Source organism: Acomys minous (genome assembly GCF_964271855.1).
Source record: "Acomys minous genome assembly, chromosome: 19".
NCBI lineage: Eukaryota > Metazoa > Chordata > Mammalia > Rodentia > Muridae > Acomys > Acomys minous.
The window spans coordinates 63,316,618-63,340,250 of record NC_140499.1 but is presented as its reverse complement, the minus strand read 5'-3'; the positions used below and the strand labels follow the sequence as shown (position 1 = coordinate 63,340,250).

Below are 23,633 nucleotides of genomic sequence, written 5' to 3'. Positions count from 1 at the left end.
TGAAACACAACTGCCTGGGTAAAACTGCTCCCTACCGCGCCCCCCCCACCCGTGTGTGTGTGTGTGTGTGTGTGTGTGTGTGTGTTTATCTGTGTGTGTGTACATGTGTGTGTGCATGTGTGTGTGCATGTGTGTGCATGTGTGTGTGTGCATGTATATGTATATATATGGAGAGAGAGGTGTGTATGTGTATCTGGAATGTATATGTATGTATCTATTATCTGGGATATTTTCATATATGTATATAAATGTGTGTGTGTGTGTGTGTGTGTGTGTGTGTGTGTGTGATACAACAATGTCAAGCATGGGAAGGCAAATCAGCAGCAACAGGAACCACCCTATGGACAAAGCCTCCAAGCCTCTGTGGTCCATGCCCACCAGGGCACATCCAACAAAGCCCTGCAACACTGTGCACTGTCTTCAGGAAGCTCAATTGCTTTCTTCAAGTCCATTCCTGCTTTAGTGGCTTCTGGAATCTTACCAAAAGCAATTTACAGATTCAGTGCAATCCCCATAAAAACTCCAACACAGTTCTTCACAGAAATAGAAAAGATGATCTTAAACTCACATGGAAACAGACAGACAGATAAAAAAGCCCAGTATACCTAAAACAAACACGAAAAATTAAAACAGTGCTGCGGTTATCAGCATCTCAGAGTTCAAATTATATTACTTTTCTTAGTAATAAGAAAAGTGTGCAGAATCAATGACCAAACTCTGCCAAGATGGGGTAAGCAAGTCCTCAATAGCTCCTGCTTCACAAATATGTCTGCCATATGTAACGGGAAGGTGATGCTCCAATGTTATAGAGAGGTTTTTGGTGACTTTCTAGGCAGAGAACTGTCTGTTATTTTCTCATTTTGCTAACTTGCACTTTCTGTTTACTCAGAGAATTAATTTTATTCCTTCTCAAGTCTCTGATGGGGTTGAAGACCAGGTAGTTTAGTTTTACAATTAAGCTTCGTTGTTTAGGAGTTAAGGTGTTTTTATGTGTAGATAGATGTTTTTAGGTTGCTAGAGATGAGATATGATGGATCCAGACTTACATTCAGAATTGTAGATGCACTAAGATAGTAAAGATGTTTTCTCCAAGGTTGCCAAATACAAATAGGCAAAACACTATGAATGTAATATTTATATAATTCCTAATTGTTTTGTGGCCCTTCTTGCTGTATGTAGTTTATTGTATATATGTGTAATAATATAAATGTATATGTAAAAGTAAAAATAATAAATGAAAAAAATTAAGAAAAAGAAAAGTATGATATTGCCATAGAAACAGGCACACTCTTCAATGGGATAGAAATTAAGCTAAAATCTCCTGTACAAAAAAGAGCATGAACATTCAAAAAGGGAGAATGAAAAGAGCAATCTTTTCCAATTATACATTTGCCAGAGGAAGAAGAAAGCTATTATGACATTAAAGGTTTTCAAAGGTTCACAAATCCTCCATTCCATACCATAGCTGAAGTGCAGCTCCCATCAAGGACAAATGCACTGCCAGCGGTGATGGCACCGTGGAAGGCCTTGACACAATGATAATGCCTTGGAGTTAATCATCTGCCAGGCATTATGCTGAGCCACTTAATGCCCAGGATAACTCGGTTATTTTCACTCTAGGAAGAAAGTGAAGTTGACATACGGAGTTAAATATCTTACTCCAGGTAGTCATTTGACGGTTGAAAGCAAGATAGGAATTTTGCCCAATGCTGAAAGATTCCTTGTTTTATGGAGTCCAAATCTTGAGACAAGCTACTTAAGAGAGCAACTAATCATAAAACGTGAGTATTGATTAAGAACAGGGGCTCCACCAGGAAAAATGAGCTTCATCTAGCGAAGAAACGAAATGTAAATAGGCCTAGTTTTGAAATTGGCTGTTTATATACCAGATAAGTAATGACAGACTAATGTTACTCTGTGAGAAATTTTGCCTGGAAAGTCCCACTGAGACCCGGAAATTGTATTGTTTATATATATATATATATATATATATTTGGTCTGGAGACATGGGAACCTTGCCTCCCATTTATAGGATGGATGACGGTTGGGAGCCTTGCCTCATAAGGGTTTCAGTGTTGGCCCAGCTGACTAAACATCCCCACAGTATATCTCAGTTCCTAAGACTGAACAGAGTTGTCATTTGTCATAACTTGAATTGACTGGAGTGCTCACAAGTTGTGAGGAAAATCTCCATATCTGTTGTATTAACAGCTCTGACCAAACACAGGAAGCACCAAGTTGAACACAGAAAGAATTAGATTGACTCATAAAATAACTTCAGAAATGAGACAAAGCAGAATTCATTTAAATATTTAGACTATTAAAGAAAGACATTTTCAAAGGTTGAATGGAGATAAATAATTTTTGAAAGTTATTTCCACCTATCTTCTGGACTTGTGTTTTAAGAATTGCCAAACATTTAAGTGGGATGATCCCCCAATTCCTTTACAGCCCTTTATCTTCCATATTACATAAGAAGTAAAGAGAATAGAAAATTAAATGAAAGAGTAGAATATAAGTAATAATATATTCTAGGGTTATATTTCCTATGCAAGTTAGTTATGTCTAAGCCACTTAGACACTGAACCCTCTGTGGTTAATATCTCTGTGGAGTGATGGAAATGGTGCTAATAATGTTGTAGGTGGTGGCAGCAGTGACTTGTGGTTACTGTATTAGAGACAATGGACATGGATATAGCGAACATTGATATCTTGCTATATTCATGCAAGTTCATGTAGCTGCATATCATTGTGTTAAGAAAAACAGAAACATTATAGAAGTCAAAGTGGGCATGTTTATTTAAAATACAAAATCAGAACAAATTAACTAGGACACATTCATGTACATGTGTAACTATTAGGGCAGAGTAAGGGTACAAATGAGAGCAAAATGTGTGGGATATAGGTAGAAATGTGATCCAAGTCGTACATGCATGGCTGAACATCAAATCATCTTAAGTGAGCATTCCTAAAAAGAGAGGTTATAGTTAGAGTAGAATGAAATAATCTGTCCTCAAATAAATCAAACACTAAATAATCTTTGTTATGTTCCAAAAATATGTTATTATTCTAAATTATTGTTGTAATCCAAAAGTCAAAATGCAATTTCTACAGATGGGCATGTGGACCAAAGGTTAAAGGTAAAGGAACATGAGCATGTTATAAAGGCAGTAAAGTAAGGACTAGAAGAAAAGAGCACATGAATACCATCAATAGCATTGTATTTTATTCAGGAAATGGGACAATAGTGACACACAGATTTGGAAAGCATGCTCTGAGGATACTGAGAAGACATCAGCTGATCTTCCCTCTGAGCATCTGGGATACTGAAGCACTGAAAAACGGGGATGATTTCCTGCAGTCCCTTGACAACAGCATGAGTAGAGTGCCAGAGAAAGGCCTTCCCCACATCAGTCACAACAGGCACATGGAGGACCAAGTGTGGAGAAGATTCTTCTGCATCTTTATAGTAGGCTTCGAATGGAAGACGGATGTGATGTTACGGATGTATGCGAGAGGGATTCCTGCTCTTCCTTGGTCCTGATGACTGCTGAGGCCTCATTTGCTCTTGGGTAGATAGTCCTGCTGGCAAGGTGGTGGAGGTTGTACAGGAGGGCATTTCTGCTGCCATACCTGAGAGGGACATGGCTGAGGACAAGGCTCAGGGCACTTTGGGGGAGGACAAGGCTCAGGGCACTTTTGGGGAGGACAGGGCTCTGGGCACTTTGGGGGTGGGCACACAGGAGGAGGCTGGCAGGGCTGCTTGCACTGCTGCTGTTGGTAAGACATCGTGCTGAAGTCTCAGGATCTGAAAAACATTATACGACAATTTTCTCTCAGAAGAGATGATTCTCACAGAGAAAGCTCAAGTTTATAGATTATTGGATAGTAATTCTCTTATCTGCACACATTAATCCACAACTCTTCTTCTTTTAGGACTTTCTGGGATTTCCCTTCCAGTTTAGTCATTTGTTTCACTGAACTGTGCAAATCCTTCTGCAAGGAAGGTCCTATCCCACACCCAGAAACATCCCTGTTCCAAAGAACAAAGTAGCATGATTTGCACAAAATAACATATTCAAAAGCAGTGATTCCAGTATCTGAAATGCTAAGTAATCTCAAAACCAATGCCTGTATCCTGTAGCATCTATGAAATCCCAGAAGACAGATGAATAGGAACATACAGAAGTCTAACGCTTGCTAAGAAATTGCCTTCTCTAAAAGGCATCAGAATGTAAGAAAATAAATAAAAAATCCTGTTCTGCAGTCTTCAAAGCAACCCTTCCCGTTTTCCATATGGGCATCAACCACCTACACACAAAAGCAAAGCTAGCTAACATAATGTTTCACGCTACTAAATTACTAAGTTTCAGTTTGGTAACTCACATTTAAACCATGATCACAATGTGGTATCACTAAACTGTTCTTTCCAAACTTAACCACATGAGAAGACCATAAACACAGATCAATCCCGGAGGTTAGACTCACCAGGTTCTCCGTAGTCCAGGGCTTGAGGACCAAGTGTGCTGTAGTCATCCATACAAGCCTCTTTTTATAGGACCGGCTGTCCCACCTAGTGGCATGTAAAGTCACTTGATTGTGGGCTGGTCCAACAGCTTCCTAACCAAATTGCAAATTCATGTACAGCTGGTCTAACCAGGACTCTCCAAAATAGGAAATATCCTGTTCTGGGACACAGTCACTGGGTTAAGTGAGTGACTCAGAGACCATTCCTCCTTCCTCAGTGTCTGTGTTTTGGTGCAACTGGAGATGATGGGACATTTTATAACTGTTTGTCTAAAATTCTCTTGCCTGGTTTTAGACTATCTCCTTCATCTTCACTGGCTCTAAAGGCATCTACTTCAGCTGTTTGCCATTTTGTAGCACGTAGACTTCTTTACTCTCATAATCCTAAGACATGGTCTGCCTTCTAATTCTTTAATTTGGTGACTTTCTCAATAAAGCTACATATAATCAATATGTTTGGCAGCGTTGTTCTTTCTCATTCTTTCAGTATTCTTGAAAGACTAACTGGGAAAAGATTATTAAATGTTTAATGTACAAGTTAATTGTTAGTTCATCAAATCATGGTCATATCAATTACTAGTATGTTTTTATCACAAGAATCTTAGTTTCAACAGATATATATGATTCTATAGAAAGATAAGGTAAAATAGTTAGATAAGGTCTTCAAACACCTCAGACAAATACAGAATATGACATTTAAAATGTTTTTATTATTTTAAAGATTCATTGACAAGGCAGGTTAACTCCTGGCAATACCCAGTCTACCTCAAAAAAGATGATGAGCATCAAAGAACCTCCTTATGCAGGCAGAGTCAACTGCCAAACTCTGCCAAAACAGGGTAAGCAAGTCCTCAATAGTTCCTGCCTCACAAATATGTCTGTCAGATATATTGGACCAGAAGGCAGAAGATGATGCTCCAACATTATAGAGAGTTTTGGGTGACTGTTCAGGTAGCAAACTGTCTCTGTCACCTTGTCATTTGGGAAGCTACTAACCTGCACTCCCTGTATACTCAAGTGATCAATTTTATTCTTTCCCAAGTCTCTGATGGGGTTGAAGACCAGATAGTTTAGTTTTACAATTAATCTTAGTTTTTAGGGTTTAAGATGTTTTTAGGTCTAGATAGATGTTTTAAGTTGTTAATGACAATATGTGATGGGGATTGATTTACATTCAGAATTTTAGACACACCAAAAAAAGGAAAGATGTTTTCTCCTAGGCTGCCAAATTAAGAATGTGACATCTATATAATTTCCGATTGTTTCATGGTTCTTCTGCTATAGGTAGTTTATTGTATATATGTGTAATAATATAAACATATATGTAAAAAATAAAAATATTTAATAAGAAATAATTAATGTGCTGTTGCTAGAGCCTTCCTGTGTTGATAAAGTGATTAATAAGTCTTACACAATTCAATATGTTGAATTATAACTTAAAACATAAAAATGAATATAAAGCATATTATAATAATAATGATAAAATAATAATTAGAGAGGGAAGACTAGTATGAGGAAGATGAAATAATGTTTTAACTACTAGCAGCCACACTTATAAGAAGAACATAGACACTGAATCAACTTCAGTCTAGCACATGGTGGTCCTATGGCTGGCAATGCTTCTGAAAGTAGAGGGAGGGCTTAGCTGAGGATGCCATTTTTCATGTCCCTGCAGGAAAAAAGTCATCAGCTTAGCACTTGAGGCTAGGTGACACCACTGCTGCATGTTTCAAAAGGACTCTGCACATATCACAGGGTGTAGTCAGTATTCCCAATCACACCTAAAGCATCATCTGAGGGAATTCTCTGATTTCTGATATCTAAAAATCAGAAAATTATCTGGCCAGCTTGGATTATAGTGATAGAAAACATCAGTTTGGTTACTTTTGAAGACCTTGTTTTAAATACCTTATAACAAAGGGAATAAATTTAGAAAGGAGAATAGTGGGAAATGAAGGGTTAAGTTGGAATGGGAAGGCAGGGTAAAGGAGGAAATATGTAGAGAGACTACTACCACTAAAATATAGTTGATAAAGATATTTGTATGCCTGTACTTCTTGTGGGCTGGAAAAATTGTGGGTCAAAGGTTTTGTGGCTTGGTTGGTAACACTGTCCTTCCATTGGAAGTCTAGTCTAGTTACAGTCGGTGACCATTTCACGTTCCATCTTCTGTAATGCTAGGGACAACATCATAGGTTCCTGGGAGTTTCCATTTTCCTAAACTTCTAGCTTGTCCTAGAGATACCATCCCCCCACTGATTCAAGCTCTCTTCCTCAGTTCTCTCTTCTGCCATGCCCCCCTCCACACCGGACACCTCCTGTTCCCCTTCCACTCCTACCCAGTTTCTTCCATCCATCCGTCCACCTCTAATGTCTATTTGATTTCCTCTTCTCAATGTGATTCAAGCATTCTCCCTTAGGCCTGACCGGTTACTTAGGTTACTTTGGGTCTGTGGGTTATGTCATGGTTGTCCTGTACTCTGTGGCTAATGTCCACTTATAAGGGAGTACATACTATGTGTGTCTCCTTGGGTCTAGGTTAACTCACTCAGGGTGATGTTTTTCAGTTCCATCCATTTGCCTGAAAATTTCATGATGTCATTGTTTTTTTTAAATAGTTGACTAACATTCCATTGTGTAAATGTACCATATTTAATTCATCAATTCTTTGGTTGAGGGAGTGTAGTGGATGTAAACATGCTTTTGTTTTGATCCCAAGTGTGGGATGTGAAACTGCCTCGTGGGAGAGTGTGTGATGTTTGTTTACTGGAAACTGCCTCTTGAGAGTGCACATGATGTTTGTCCTCTAGAAAGGGAACTGCCTTGCGTGGGTGCATGGTCTTTGCCAGTTGGAAAACATCCTATATGGGCTATGGAAGGGTACAAAAACAGCCTAAAAATATGACGATCAGCCATTTTTGCATTGCTTGGCATCACTCCTTTGCTTCCTTTCTCTTCAATTCCAGACACTTAGCAAGAGAAACGCTCTGAGAACACTTCGAGTTTGCTGCCGTTGTTCGATGTTTGACTGGACTGCTCTAACTCTGATGATGAAGAGTAGCATCGCCACAAGGAACTGTGTCTAAAAATGTCTACCTCTCCTGTCCCTATTCGTCTTCTTTCTCTCCTGCCTAGGGTCGGTGGGTCCAAGGGAGGCATATGCATTGAAGAACCCCAAATAAAGCATACACAAGTCTCTTCTGCACAATGGATAAGTTGAGGGTCTCTGTGCTAATACTTTGCTGCAGGTAGAAGATTTTTTATGAAGAATGAGCAATGTATTAATATGAGTATATCAATACATCATTAGAGAATGCTCTGTTGATTTGTCTCTTAATATAATAATAGTTTTGATTGAACTATCCCCCAGGGCCTATGTAGATACAGATTGTCTCCCTTTTACCAGTACCAGGTATGTACGTTTTCGCATGGAGAAGACCCTTAAATGCAAAGAGAAATTGGATGGTTCCTCCCATGCAGTTGTGCTACATCGTACCAGTGGGCTTATCTTGTCAAGTAGGCATTGGTGTAGCCTTCAGGGTTCAGACTTGGGTGAGACTGGTGATTATTTCTCTCCTTCAGCAGTCTTTAAGTATCATGAGAGCAGGCCAGAAGGCACTACGTATCCAGATGATACCTCCTAGACCTTTCCATGTCCTCTCACTTAATCATGTGATATCTAGGGAAATGGGGTCTTACCATGAAGTTCTAGAGGGTATACAAGATTACAGTCAGTAGTCTGAAAGATAGTGGGGTCATTCTATGAGGCTTATTGGCTTACTAAGACGAGGCAAGCTATCACTGGTGTTGAGGATTGTATTTCCTACTGCGTAGCATCCGTTTGTGGTAGTCTGGCCCTTGCAGCCTCCTACCACTCCAGATTTAAGGTTAACACCGATAAAATATTTTATAAATGTATATATTTTAGTATGCCTTTAGAGTAGTATATGACTTTTTAAAAAGACCTTTAATGTTAAGCATCCCTCTCCGTATGCCCTGATGTACCCTGACTTTCCATCTCCTACCACAACGTAATTCTTTCTTTTTCATTATTTCCTTTTAACCTTTTATATTCTTTTGACTGGGCTATATTCAGAGGAAGTCCCTAAGCTGTAACTGACACTGTCTTAAATTGGCATTCCAACTCAGTAGGTAATTTTTGCAGTCTGTCATGACAGAAGCCAGACATGTTCCTAGGATGATCTTTCATGTATTATGTGAAAATATGGACAGTCATAAGTCTCCTACTGACCTGGCCTGGTGGTATGTGTCTCACCTTTATGAGCCATCCACTAATGATGCGTTTCTCAATATCTAGCCTCATGTGCTAAACTGTGAATCTATTTCCCTTTAGGGAAATGCACAGTGACAATCTTGGCTAAACCTTCCTTACTGTCAAAAGCACTGACAGTCATAGGAAGTTGGCATGTTTCAAGGATGTTGATTCAATACCCTGGTGTTTCTCAGAGAAAATCTGGGAATTCTTAAAGGCTTTGTGTCATCTTCCTCATTCTGTTCTCCAAATATAAAGCAACCTCCTGGACCAAATAGATGGTTTTTTTAAATTCTTTTAATGCCCCTATTAGCAGGATATAGATTCTTGAATTGTTCTGGGTTTTGTTTTATACCCTAATCAACTTCCTGAGACATCTCAAGTGATAATGATGGATGCAGTTACTGTCATCACTGAGATCCCTCTGGGATTTAGAATTTAAACTTTAGTCTGCCAGTCTTACAGATAATATTTTTTCCAAGTGCTATTACTTTGTCCATTGGAACAAAGACATTATTCATTGAAAATGTAAAGAAAAATGAAAATTTCCTAGGTCAATAAAACAAAATGGAGACCGGGGGCAGGCGCTGCTGTCATATGCCTTTGATCCCAGCACACGAGAGGCAGGGGCAGGTGGATCTCTGTGAGTTCAAAGTCAGCCTGGTCTACAAAACAAGTCCAGTACAGTCAAAGCCACACAGAGAAAGTCTGTCTCAAAGAAAAAGAAAAAATGGTGACATGGAATGGAAAGCCGGGGAGTCCTAAGGATGAATTGGGATTGATGAGTATCTGAGACAAGGGTTACCAGGATGATGCTCAAATCACACCTATAATTCCTTTTAATTTCCTTCTTTCAGCCATAGGCAAATTATATCTAAAACACAAGAATGTAAACAGGCTTATGCACCACACAATACCAATGAATTAAGGTACAACAAACAAGACACCAATTCTAACAGAGAAAAAAAAATTGTCTTTTTTTTTTTTCGAGAAAGAAAGCTTAGGTGACCAGTTATGAAATCTCTCAATATCTACATCTATCAGATCTTACTTCTCAGAAACTGAAAAGAAGGGAGGGCCTACTGAGTCACAGCATTGAACCCCAGTGATGATGTCCAGGAACAGAATATTTCCTATTTTGTGGATTTCTGGTCAAGCCAGTCAGACCTGGGTTTGCATTCGGTTGGGAAATCCTTGGACCTGCCCACTATAAGGCATTTCTACTCCCACTCAACTGAGCAGCCAGTCCTATAAAGAGGTCCTTCGCTGCATGACTGCAGACTCCTGCCACTCAAGTCCTGGTCTGCTTTGGAGAACCTGGTGAGTGATGCTTCTTGACTTGGGGTGTCTTTGTGGTCTTCTTATGTGCTCTAGTCGATTTTCAGGATGATCAGCACCTATCTAGCAGCCAGAAAGTTAGCAGTGGACACAATAGTCCACTGTGGTATGTGGTCTTTTGTATTATTTGGTAGCTCATCGAACAGGGTATATTTCTCTTCCATACATGTCTTTTACTGTTCTTTGAAAAGCCACAAACCGTAACAGGTATTAGAACATGGAATTATCTGAGCTGTACTTTAATGTCCAACCCCAGATAACCTTCGGGGTTAATATGGGTAATGAAAGAGGGCATGAATAGGTTTTGAGGTATCTCAGCACACAAAAATGAGGCTGCATTTCTAAAAATATATTTCTGTGTGAAAGCAGCATTGTTTATTGGAATAAAGCATTAGCTCCTCAATAAATGCATAAAATAGAGGACAATTTCCCAATGTTCCTACAACAGATTGCTGACAGGAAAGGGGAAAGCCAGGGTGTATTGAAAGATAAGTTGGGGGAAATTGTTCAAGCCTAGGGAGAGAAATGTACCTGATGTTCCAAGTCTCCATCAATCCTCCTGCATTGTCCATCCCTGAACACTCTCACGCAATGTCTTTCAGATCCTGAGACTTCAGCACGATGTCTTACCAACAACAGCAGTGCAAGCAGCCATGCCAGCCTCCTCCTGTGTGCCCACCCCCAAAGTGCCCAGAGCCTTGTCCTCCCCCAAAGTGCCCAGAGCCTTGTCCTCCCCCAAAGTGTCCTGAGCCTTTTCCTCCTCAGCCATGCCAGCAGAAATGCCCTCCTGTGCAACCTCCTCCACCATGCCAGCAGAAGTGCCCACCCAAGAGCAAGTGACGGCTCCAGCAGTCATCAGGACCAGCAGAAGAGAAGGGAATCCATATCATGTACTTCCATAGCAACACCTCCATCTTCCCTTGAGAACCTCCCATGGATGCACAGGAATCTTCTGCACCCTTCACCCTAGTTGTGCCTATGATGACCCCTGACAGGGAAAGAGTTTCCCTGACGTTGCTCTGCTCTGCTGTCAAGGGGATGCTGAGGATGCTCCTTCTTCAGTGCCTCAGTGTCCCAGGTGCTCAGGGGGAAGAGTTGCAGCAGTCCACCTGTGCCTAGAGAACACTTTCCAAATATAGCTGTCATTTTGATATGGTAGCTGTCATTGTTAATTATTTCCTGAATAAATTGAACAATCACGCTGGTTGTATTCATGGGATTTTTTTTCTATTAAGACTCACTTTATTTCTTTTTTTCTTACCAAATGTTTGATTTCTTGAGCGACACACTGTTTCATTTTGCATAACTATAATCTCTCATTTAGCCACTAGTAAGTTAATGAGGTTATGGGATGTTAAGATATGTCTGTGCCCCGTAGGTCATATTATCTTCCCTAACCCCACATACTTTGCTCTCACTTGTCTCCTTGTCTACCATATTAGTTTCACACCTACATAAACCTACCTGTGTTCTCTCTTCTTCTTCTACCTTTGAAACAAACATGCCATCCTTGTCTTTAAATTGTGCTTATTTTTCTTAACATGATGATAAATGTTACACTCATTTGCGTGAAAACTACATAAAACTATTCTACTTTATTACTGTTTATTACTCTAGTATATGTATGTGCCACATTTTCTTAATCTATTCATCTGCTAATGGATAAATAGGCTGACATTTTAGCTTACTTCTAATGAGTAATGCTGAAATAGAGATGCATATGTAGACATCTCTACTGTATATTCTATTTCATATTTTTAATATACCAAGTTGATGTCATTCAATCATATGCTAGTTGTTCTGCCTTTGTGTTACTGGAGGGATCCTCACATTGATTTCTATAATTGATGGATTAATCTACTCTCTCAAATGCAAGATATTTGGGTTTTTCTCAAACCTTTATGAAGACATGTTGGTCTTTCCATGGTACTTGAATAACATCTGCATTGGTTCATTGAGAATATTATTCTAAGTATTTTTCCATATTATCCTCTTTACTGTCTTTTAAATTTTATTTTAATTCATTCAGATTATATCTTGAATGTTATCTCCTCCTTGTGTCTTCCAGTTCCCGTACTCCCTCTCATTTCTGCCCAATTCCTCTCCCCCAGGCCTCTCACAGACAGGGATCTCCTCCCCCCATCATATGGCCACAGCATAGCAGGTCTCATTCAGAGAGCCTTCTTCCTCTTCTGTGTGCTGCCTGCCTGCTCCACTAAAGGGAAGTGATCAAATCTGAGGCCCTAATCCACCCATCATGATGTTCTTCTTGTAGGTCTCTAGGACCCTCTGGGTCCTATTTCCCCATCTCCGATATGTCTCTTACCTAGAGTCTCAGTAGGATGTCCTCACATCTATCCCAATCTCCTGGTAAGTGAAGACTTTTGTGAGACATGCCTTTTGGGCTAGCGCCCAATTATAAGTGAGTATATACCATGTGAGTCTTTCTGCTTCTGGGTTAATTTGCTCATTATGATCATTTCTAGTTCCATCCATGTGTCCACAAATTTCAGCATTTCTTTGCAAGTAAAGGACTTGTTTGAAAAAAAACTTTACATCTCTGAAAAAAGAGATTGAGCATGACATCAGAAGATAGAGGGATCTCCTTTGCTCATGGATCGGGAGAATTAACATAGTAAAAATGGTCATCTTACCAAAAGCAATTTACAGATTCAATGCAATCCCTATCAAAATACCTACAAAATATTTTAAAGACATTGAAAGATCAGTTCTCAGCTTCATATGGAAAAACACCAGAATAGAAAAAAACAATCCTATACAATAAAAGATCCTCTGGAGGAATTTCCATACACAATCTCAAGCTGTACTATAGAGCAACAGTAATTTCTTTGTTTTTCGAGACAGGGGTTTTTTTTTTGTTTGTTTGTTTGTTTTTATTTTATTTTGTTTTTTGTTTTTTGTTTTTTTGTCTAGGCTTGGCTGTCCTGGACTTGCTTCATAAAGCATGCTGACCTCGAACTTTCAGACCTACCTTCCTCTGTCTCTGTGAGTGCTGGGATTACAGGCATGTGCCACCATCCCTGGGCAGTTAAAATATTATTAATAAAAGAAAACAACAGAATCATTAAATGAGCTAAAGACAAAGAATTTTCAAACAAAGGAATAGTAATGAGGGACAAACACTTTTAAAGGGGTTCAACATCCTTAATCATACAGGATTTGCAAACTTAAATTACTTTGAGATTCCATCTCACTCTGATCAGAATGACTACCATAAAAACCATAGAACAGCAACTGCTAATGTGGAAAGGAATAAAAGATCATTATTGGTAGTTTTGTAAACTGGTTCCATCACAGTGAAAATCATTGTGTAAAAGTCCTCAAAAGGCTGAGACGAGAAGTGACCTATGACTCAGGCTTGCCGCTCCTGAACATACACTGAAAACTCTGTAACTGACTTCCAGGATATGTGTGTTCTATGGCCTGCACAGAAGTCTGCGCTCTAAATCACTCAGCCAGTACAAGACAGATGCACATGCAAGTGTAACAGAAGCACAAATGAATGTTAGCAACCAACCACTTTCTGCCTGGATTTAAGCCCCTGCTCAATAAAAAGAAGTGCAGAGCTGGCACTAGTAAGAAGGTCAGGAAACTAGATGGATAGGTCCTAGGCCCTGGGGGATAAACCAACCAATATCACCATTCTGCCGAACGAAAGAGTAAACAACAATCCCTAATGATGTGTTACTATATACATATCAATGCACCTCTCACTCTGCATCAATGACCCCTCTTATTGCAGTAGATTATTAGCACAGAGACCCTCAGCTCATCAGTGGCGCTTAGCAAAAGAGGCTTGCGTGCACTTAGTATTATTATTCTCATGGAAGAGTTTGGAGAGGATTGTGAAGACAGAACTGGAAAATGGTATTTTCTTCTCATAACCAGGCAATTAGACATCGAACTCAGTACTGTAGAGACAGTCTTTTGAAAGCTCAAACCAGATGAAAATTCATCACGGGAATATGAAATCAGCCACTAGATGAGGATCTACTGAGAGTGGATAGCTTCTCGGAGAAGGAGTGCCAGTTTTCTTCAGTGACGTGACCCTTGGTATGGTGACCGCACTCCAGGGCAGGCCTCACTGTCTAGACTAGCTAAGAAACACAAATTGGGCTTCATAGTAGACAAAGCCAACCTTAAAGCTGGTTGGGATGGGAAGGGAGGGCAGGAAGAGCAGACGTAGGTAGGTGTTGGTGCACAGTGAAGTAAATTTCATGGATATGCATAGCATAATATTCTCAACGAATCAATGAAGATGTTATTCAAGTACCATTTGAGGAAAAAAAAACCCAAATATCTTGATTTTGAGAGAGTAGATTAATTCATCAATTGTAGACATCAGTGTGAGATTTCCTACCCGGAAATACCAGAAAGGCAAAACTGGCATATGACAAAAGCACGTGAATTTGATACATGAGAACGAGCAAGTACATCAGACAATAAAATCATTATTTTAGCACTAGTCACACCACATAAGTTAAAAAACCAGACACTCTGCTTACCAATGGATGAATGCATTTAAAAAATGTGGCACTTATATATACTGGAGTAATAAGCCGTAATAAAGAAGAAGAATACCATGTTTTCAGGCAAATGAATGTAACTTCATACCATCATGTTAAGAAAACTAAACAGGCAATTTGATTACTCCCCCTTGGCAGAAAGGCCCTGTGGGAACATGGAGGAAGGGGATGCAGGCTCTCCAAATGAGACCTGACAGGCTGTGGTCAGATGAAGGGGGAGGAGGGCCCCACCTGCCAGAGGTCTAGGGGCGGGGAATAGGGTGGGAGAGGGAGGGAGGGTGGAAGCAGGAAGGTAAGAGCCAGAGAACGACAATTGGGGTGTAATGTGAATAAATTATAATAAAACAAGAAAAAACCTGAAATTCTTAAACTCAAAAGAAAGAAAGAAAGAAAGAAAATAAGTACAATTTTAAAATAATGCTGGCACATTTGTTTCCATGGTAGAAGCAGATGTAAATATCAAGGGTAGATTTATGTAGGTGTGAAACTAATGTGGCAGAGAAGGAGACAAGTGAGGGCAAAGTATGTGAAGTGTGGGACGGTGATATGACCCACGGGGCACAGACATCTTAATATCCCATGGTCTCATTAAGTTACTAGTGGCTAAATGAGATAATGATTATGCAGAATGAAATATTGTGTCTCTCAAGAAATCAAACATTTGGTAAGAAAAAAAGGAAATAAAGTGAGTCTTAAGAGAAAAAAAGTCCCAGAGTACGTGAGAAAGTCATATCCCACTCTCTACTCTACTGTGGAGAGTGTTCTGACCATTGGCTAGATCTGGGTAGGGGTTTAAAGTTTACCACCTGTATTGTCCTTAGCTGGTGCCTTAGTTTGAGCGGGACCCCTGGGCCCAAATCTGCCTATCATAATGTTCTACTTGTAGGTTTCTAGGACCCTCTGGATCCTTCTACTTTGCTATTCTCCCATGCTTCTCTCATCCAGAGTCTCAATGGGACCATGTCCCCTGGAGGGGGAGATCTAGTGGCACTCAGAGGAAGGACAGCAGGTTACCAAGAAGAGACCTGATACCCTATGAGCATATACAGGGGGAGGTAATCCCCCTCAGGAACAGTTTGGAGGTGAATAAGGGGAAAATGGGAGGGAGGGAAGAATGGGAGGATACAAGGGATGAGATAACCATTGAGATGTAACAAGAATAAATTAATAAAATAAAATAAAAAAGAGAGAAAAAAGTTCCATGAATACAATCAGCATGGTTGTAATTTATTCAGGAAATAATTAACAATGACAGCTACCATATCAAAATGACAGCTATATTTGGAAAGTGTTCTCTAGGCACAGGTGGACTGCTGCAACTCTTCCCCCTGAGCACCTGGGACACTGAGGCACTGAAGAAGGAGCATCCTCAGCATCCCCTTGACAGCAGAGCAGAGCAACGTCAGGGAAATGCTTTCCCTGTCAGGAGTCATCACAGGCACAACTAGGGTGAAGGGTGCAGAAGATTCCTGTGCATCCATGGGAGGTTCTCAAGGGAAGATGGAGGTGCTGCTACGGAAGTACGTGATATGGATTCCCTTCTCTTCTGCTGGTCCTGATGACTGCTGGAGCCCTCACTTGCTCTTGGGTGGACACTTCTGCTGGCACGGTGGAGGAGGTTGCACAGGAGGACATTTCTGCTGGCATGGCTGAGGGGGACATGGCTCAGGACACTTTGGGAAAGGACAAGGCTCAGGGCACTTTGGAGGAGGACAAGGCTCAGGGCACTTTGGGGGAGGACAAGGCTCTGGGCACTTTGGAGGAGGACAAGGCTCTGGGCACTTTGGGGGTGGGCACACAGGAGGAGGCTGGCAGGGCTGTTTGCACTGCTGCTGTTGGTAAGACATCTTGTGCTAAAGTCTCAGGATCTGAAAAACATTATATGACAATTTTCTCTCAGAAGAGATGATTCTTATAGGGAAGCTCTAGTTTAGAGATTATTAGATAGTAATTCTCTCATATGCACATATTAATGTCCAAATCTTCCTCGTTCATGATTTTCTGGATATTCCCTTACAATTTAGTGAATTGTTTTATTTAACTTCACAAGTCCTTCTTACAAGGAAGGAGAAACCTCATACTCTGAAACCTCTCTGTTCTGAAGAGCAAAGTATCATTGCTTGCACAAAGTAATATATTCAAGAACAGCAGTCCCAATTTCTGAAAACTTAAGTAATTTCAAAGCCAGTCCCTATCACCATTAGCACCCGTTAAATCCTAGAAGAAAGGGTTCATATCAGAGGATGCCTAAAAACACACAAAAGTCTAATGCCTGCTAAGACATAATCCTTTGTAAAGGGCACCAAAATCTAAGAAAATGAAAATTTCCCTATTTTTCAATATTTGTCAAAGCAACGCTTCCTATTTTCTTGAGTTTTCCATATAGGGATTAACCAACGACACAAAAAAGCAAAAACAAGCTAACATAATGTTTCACTCTACTAAATTACTAAGTTTCAGTTTGGTCACCAACAATTACTCAATGATCACAATGTGGAACCACTAAAGTTTGCTCTCTACATGGTTAACTACATTAGAAGGTTTTAAATGCAGACCAATTCAGAAAGTTAGACTCACCAGGTTCTCCGTAGTCCAGGGCTTGAGGACCAAGTGTGCTGTAGTCATCCATACAAGCCTCTTTTTATAGGACCGGCTGTCCCACCTAGTGGGGTGTAAAGTCACTTGATTGTGGGCTGGTCCAACAGCTTCCTAACCAAATTGCAAATTCATGTACAACTGGTCCAGCCAGGACTCTACAGAATAGGAAATATCCTGTTCTGGGACACAGTCACTGGGTTAAGTGAGTGACTCAGAGACCATTCCTCCTTCCTTAGTGTCTGTGTTTTGGTGCAGCTGGAGATGATGGGGCATTTTATAACTGGTTGTCTAAAATTCTCTTGCCTGGTTTTAGACTCTATCTCTTTCATCTTCACTGGCTCTAAAGGCATCTACTTCAGCTGTTTGCCATTTTGTAGCACGTAGACTTCTTTATTCTAAGACTAAGACCTGGTTCGTCTCTTAATTCTTTAGTTTGATGACTATTTCTCATTAAATCTGTATGTAGTCTATATGTTCTGGAGCTTTGTTCTTCTCGTTCCTTCAGTATTCTAGCAAGACTAGCTGGAAATGGATCATTAAATGTTTAATGTGATGTTGCTAGATCCTTCTTGTGTTTTGCAGGGTAATAAAGAAGGCTTCCAAATGTTAACCTAAAGCAAACAAAAAAATTTTTTGAATATGTCTTCCTCTCGGTCCCATATCGATCTTGAGTTGGAAGAGGTGAGTCGTGTCTCAAAATGGAGGGCCATGATCCAAAGGAACCCGAACAACTGGGGAAGCTGTTTATTGGAGGTCTGAGCTTTGAAACCACAGACGATATCTTAAGAGAGCATTTTGAGGAATGGGGCACACTTACAGACTGTGTGATAATGAGAGATCCCCAAACAAAACGTTCCAGAGGCTTTGGTTTTTGTGACCTACTCTTGTGCTGAAGAGGTGGATGCTGTGATGTGTGCTGGGCCACACAAGGTTGATGGGCGTGTGGTGGAACCAAGGAGAGCCGTTTCTAGAGAGAATTCTGTAAAGCCTGGTGCTCATTTAATGGTGAAGAAAATTTTTGTTGGTGGCATTAAAGAAAATACAGAAGAATATAATCTGAGAGACTACTTTGCAAAGTATGGCAAGACTGAAACCATAGAAGTTGTGAAAGACAGGCAGAGTGAGAAAAAAAGAGATGATTTGATGACCATGACACAGTTGATAAAATTGCTGCTCAGAAACACCACACTATTAATGGGCATAACTGTAAAGTGAAAAAGGCTCTTTCCAAAGAAGAGATGCAGTCTGCTGGGTCACAGAGAGGTGGTGGAGGTGGATCTCACAACTTTATGGGTTGTGGTGGAAACTTTGGAGGTGGTGGAGGTAATTTTAGTCATGGTGGAAACTTCTGTGGAAGAGGAGGCTATGGTGGTGGAGGTGGTGGCAGCAGAGGTGGTTACGGAGGTGGTGAAGGTGGATATAATAGACTTCAAGGTGACAGTGACAACTATGGTGGTGGTCCTGGTTACAGTAGTAGAGGAGGTTATGGTGGTGGTGGACCAGGACATGGAAATCAAGGTGGTGGATATGGTTGAGGAGAAGGGGGAAGAAGAAGAGGAGGAAGAGGAGGAGGAGGATATGATGGTTACAATGAAGGAGGAAGTTTTGGTGTAGGTAACTATGGTGGTGGTGGGAACTATAATGACTTTGGAAATTATAGTGGGCAATAGCAGTCAAGTTATGGACCCATGAAGGGGTCAGTTCTGGTGGAAGAAGCTCAGGCAGTCCCTATGGTGGTGGCTGTGGATCTGGTAGTGAAAGTGGTGGCTTTGGTAGCAGAAGGTTAAAAAAAAAAACAGCAGAGAAAGGCTATAGTTCTTAGCAGGAGAGAGAGCGAGGAGTTGTCAGGAAAGCTGCAGGTTACTTTGAGACAGTTGTCCCAAGTGCATTAGAGAAACTGTAAAAATCTGCCACAGTCAGAAAAGTGACTGCAGCTTAAACAGGAAACCCTTCTTGTTCAGGACTGTCACAGCCAGAGTTTGCAATGTAGTGTCAATTAGATGGACGCTCCTGAGGTCTTTTATCTGTTGTAGCTTTTTCTTTTCCTTTCATTACATCAGATATATTGTCCTGTAAATTGTGATGGTGGTACTAGAAATTTTAAAATTAAGGAATTTTTAACTTTTCAATATTTGTGTAGTTCAGTTTTTGTACATTTTAGTACAGAAACTTTAACAAAATGCAGTTCTGAAGGTGTTTCCTCTTAAGGTAACAAGTAAAGAAGATCATTGTTAATTACTATTTTGTATGAATTTTGCTAACATTAACTGTAAAGAAACACCCACTGACTTACAATTGAAGGGGAATCTATTCTCCACATTGCCAAAACCACGATGAATGGGCACTGGCCTGTGGAGAGAATAGATATTTGTATGTTTGCAATGTGTGTTTTAGATAATTAGGATTGGGTAATAAAAAAATAGCATATTTTATAGCTTACCTTCAAATGAATAAGATCTCAAAAGTTCCAAAAAATTATAATGTAATATTACTTTATAATTATATAAGGAAGCCTAATATGAGGAAGATGAAATAATGTTTTGACTAGTATCAGCTCCTCTTATGAGAAGCATATAGGCACTGAATCAACCATAGTCAAGCACATCCGGGTCCTAGGGCTGTCAATGCTTCTGAACGTCATTCTCCATGTCCCTCCAGGAAAAAGTCATCACTTGAGGATAGGTGACATCACTGCTGCATGGCTCATACAGGTTTGTGTACATACCACAGGGCAAAGTCAGTCATTCATTCGGTAAGTCACTTACTGCTTTCCATATTCCCAATGACATCTGATGCATCATCTGATGGAAACGCCTGATTTCTAGTCCTGAAAATCAGGAAGCTATCTGGCCAGCTGGGATTGTGGTGTCAGATAACATCATTTTGGTTACCTTTGAGGCTCTTGTTCTAAATACATCATGCTGAAGGGAATAATGGACGAAGGGGGACGGATGGACTATAGAGGGCTAAATTGGAATGGGAAAACAGGGTAAAGGGGGAAATGTGGAGAGAGACAACTAACACTAAACTATAGTTGATAAAGCCCTTTGGATGCCACTGCTACAGAAGCTTCCCAAAATCTAAGCATGTGCGTACATAAAAAGAATTTTAATAAATTACCTCACAATGGGGCCATAATAATGTAACTTCACTTTGTGTTAGAAAATAAAAACCCCAGTACCACAAAATAATTATCTATTCTTAACTGTTGGTCCATGGTGTCCCATAGACCAGCACACATAGGCTATTGACCGTATTCTTTCTTACCCTCCATAATTACACTGTTTGCCACTCTGTTTATCACTGAAGATACCACATACTTGAATCACAGAATTACAAGAAATCAATCAGATATGTACCTAGAAATCTTGTCCTTAACAGTCAATTTTCATGACCCTGGAATTTCATATGCATGCTGCCAGAGAACAAAAACAATCAACTGTCACATCCATCTATGAAACCTACATGCTACACTGACTGCCTAATATGATATTCCCATTGGCACAATCGTATCATGACTGCTATGTGAGTAACCAACTGTTCTCTGATTATATCCAAAGACTTGCTCAATGAGATGGAACCCATGCCTGAAATTGGTTCTGTTAATGACACCAAGAACCCGTGGCTCTGTAGGTCCTAGGCCCTAGGGAAGAGAGCACAAGTCTGAAGTCTCAGGATCTGAAACACATTACATGACAGTTTTCTCTCAGAAGAGATGATTCTTATAGAGAAAGCTCTAGTTTAGAGATTATTAGATAGTCATTCTCTCATATACAAATATTAATGCCCAAATCTTCCTTGTTCACAATTTTCTGGATATTCCCTAACAATTTAGTGAATTGTTTTATTTAACTTTGCAAGTCCTTCTTACAAGGAAGGAGAAACCCCATACTCTGAAACGTCTCTGTTCCGAAGAACAAAGTTGTTGACCAACGTGGGTCCTGTAGAAACTTCCCCCACAAACATCACATGTACATGTTATTGCTAATGCTACTGGTTACCTTCTACGACATAATGGTACAGTCCTGTTGTTGAAGACACCACACACTTAGGTCATACAACACGGAGAAGTCAAGATGGTGCTCTCTACTTTCCATAGTGTTGGAAATTATTGTGTGTACTGTCTAAGCCAAAAAGAAGTCATCAGTCTCAGCAAGATACAACCCTAAGATCTATAATAATGACCTGTATGCAAGTTATACCCTCTGGTGTGATAATGGCATAAATATTATAGGAGTAAGCAATTACATGTTGATTGGATTTGAGGTCTATACCTAATAGGAAATCTATATAAATACATCACTGAAGTGTCATCAGAGAAGCCCTTTCCTGCAGTAGATAAATAACACTGAAAGCCACAACTGGACAACAGGTACAGGGTGAAGGACTTTGGAGCATTCACCCATAAATGAGATGTCTTTATCAAGTTCATACCCTCAAAAATAATAATATACTTAGAAAAGGAGGTGAAAAGATTGTTCAAGTCAGATATGAAAGAGTAACCTAAATACAGAGCTTTTTGCACTTGCAGACACAACAGGGCTGATACACGTATGAACTCACAAAAACTATGACAGATGGAAGACCTATGCATGTTGAAACCAGATAAAACCTCAGCACCAAGAAGGGTAAATGGCACAAAATCACACTTTTTTAGTCTTTAAAGACAGGGTTTCTATTGCAGTTCTGGCTGTCCTGGACTTGCTTTGTAGATAAGGCTGGTCTTGAACTCACAGACATCCACCTGCCTCTGTCTTCTGGTGCTAGAACATCCAGCCAAAATCACACTCTTAACTAAAAACTTATTTTCAATATATAGCCCTTTGAAGCATCCACATTGCATCTTGTTTCCTTTGTTTCATCTCAGGATGACTCATTAACTCAGTATGGCCTTTATTTGACATTGGTATCAAAATAGTCTTCACTTTGCAAAATTGACAGTGAAACATAGACTCATCTAATGTCTATAGGATACCATACAGGATTTTTAATATTTCATTCTTGAACTGTTCATGTAATTCTTCATCCATATCTTTGGAGCCCGGAAGGTGGAAGGATACCATAGTCCCCACAGAGTTTACTGACAACGGAAGGGCGGCTGTGAGTGTGGGGGAGCAGGGATGGTAAAGTAGAGGATAACATTTTTTTCTGTGATGTTTCATTGGAGTAGGATGGTTGGTGGTTGTAAATTTTTCCATCTTGCTAAAATGTTCTTTATGTGTTCCACGGCCATAGAATGAAACATTATGTTGTAATTTGGGGGATACATGTCCATCAGTATTACTGTTCTTAGTTTCTCCATTTTGATATCCACAATGAAAAGGAAACTTAGGCACTTGGGATGTACCTCTGTAGTTGTTGGCAATCATGCACTAAGCATGAGATTTAAACCCAGCTCTGCACATTGCAGCCATAGTGGAGGAAGCCTGCAACGCAGCACTTGAGAGGTGAAGGCAGGAAGATAACATAAGCTCTTATCTTGAAATAGAAAGCATTCAATCAGCACTGTGTCTTTCTTCAGATAGAACATTCCTAAACTGTGCTCTCTTTTTACAGGGTCTTCTAGCATTTTAACGTGTGTGTGTGTGTGTGTGTGTGTGTGTGTGTGTGTGTGTGTGTTTTAATATTAGTAAGAAAACATTTTTTTCTCCATCTTCCCAGAAGTAGAAATTTCTCAACAATCCAATTGTATCAGAGGAGGAAGAAAACTATTACGACATTAACGGTTGTTAAAGGCTCGTGAATTCTGCATTCCATAGCATAACTAAAGTACAGCTTCCTTCAAGGGCAAATATTCTGGCAGTGATGATGGCACTGCCTATGGCGTAACACAATGACTGTGCCTTGGAGTTAACCATCTGTGAGGTATTATGCTAAGCCATTTAATGCCTAGGATAACTCTTATTTCATGCTAGGAAGACAAACTAAGTTGACATATAGAGGAGTCAAATTTCTTATTCCAGGCAGTCATTTGACAGTTGAACCCCAGACAGGAATTTGAGCCAATGTGGAAAGACTCTTTGTTTTAGGGAGCCCAAATCTGGAGACAGGCTACTTGAGAGAGCAATTAATCATAACACATGACTATTGTTTAAAAAACAGAGGCTCCACCAGGAAACATAAGCTTCCTGTAGAGAAAAAGTGAAATGTAAATGGGCCTAGTCCTAAAATTATCTAGGTAAGTAATGACTAGATAAGTAATGGCACACTAATGATCTTAATTGACTGGAGCCCTCAGTACTTCTGAAGAAAAGCTATAATATCTGCAGTGTTAATAATTCTAACCAAACATGGGAAACATCAATTTGAACACAAAGAATCAGACCAACTCATAAGATAACTTTAGAAAT

General features: G+C 40.0%; 3 protein-coding genes and 1 pseudogene across 5 annotated transcripts in view; 2 read left to right on the top strand and 2 right to left on the bottom strand.

Annotated features, from left to right (window-relative positions):
* Window positions 1-2,857: 2,857 nt before the first annotated feature.
* On the bottom strand, window positions 2,858-4,527 carry LOC311589943 (uncharacterized protein). The gene is made up of 2 exons (XM_084768692.1): window positions 4,489-4,527; window positions 2,858-3,808 (listed from the first exon to the last, which is right to left on the bottom strand). Exon 2 carries the CDS (start codon window positions 3,787-3,789, stop codon window positions 3,559-3,561), a length of 231 nt encoding a protein of 76 aa, XP_084624818.1. The 5' UTR covers window positions 3,790-3,808; window positions 4,489-4,527; the 3' UTR covers window positions 2,858-3,558.
* Window positions 4,528-10,053: 5,526 nt separating this feature from the next.
* On the top strand, window positions 10,054-11,343 carry LOC311589945 (uncharacterized protein). The gene is made up of 2 exons (XM_084768695.1): window positions 10,054-10,120; window positions 10,741-11,343. The coding sequence occupies exon 2, from the start codon at window positions 10,760-10,762 to the stop codon at window positions 10,976-10,978; it is 219 nt and encodes a 72-aa protein (XP_084624821.1). The 5' UTR covers window positions 10,054-10,120; window positions 10,741-10,759; the 3' UTR covers window positions 10,979-11,343.
* A 4,525-nt stretch (window positions 11,344-15,868) lies between these two features.
* LOC311589940 (uncharacterized protein) overlaps window positions 15,869-23,633 on the bottom strand; it is a 44,708-nt gene continuing 36,943 nt past the window's right edge. Inside the window, exons 1-2 of one of the 2 annotated variants that reach the window (XM_084768688.1) lie at window positions 17,263-17,382; window positions 15,869-16,553 (exon numbers count right to left, since the gene is read on the bottom strand). In XM_084768688.1, the coding sequence (XP_084624814.1) occupies window positions 16,260-16,532 (273 nt within the window). In that variant the 5' untranslated portion in view covers window positions 16,533-16,553; window positions 17,263-17,382 and the 3' untranslated portion in view covers window positions 15,869-16,259. Of the gene's footprint in view, window positions 16,554-17,262; window positions 17,383-23,633 lie in introns of those variants that run through there. The other variant, XM_084768689.1, reaches the window with a different exon arrangement.
* Window positions 17,964-19,193, top strand: LOC311589927 (heterogeneous nuclear ribonucleoprotein A3-like; annotated as a pseudogene). Its single transcript, XR_014783588.1, has 2 exons — window positions 17,964-18,723; window positions 18,898-19,193. The product of XR_014783588.1 is annotated as a heterogeneous nuclear ribonucleoprotein A3-like (transcript).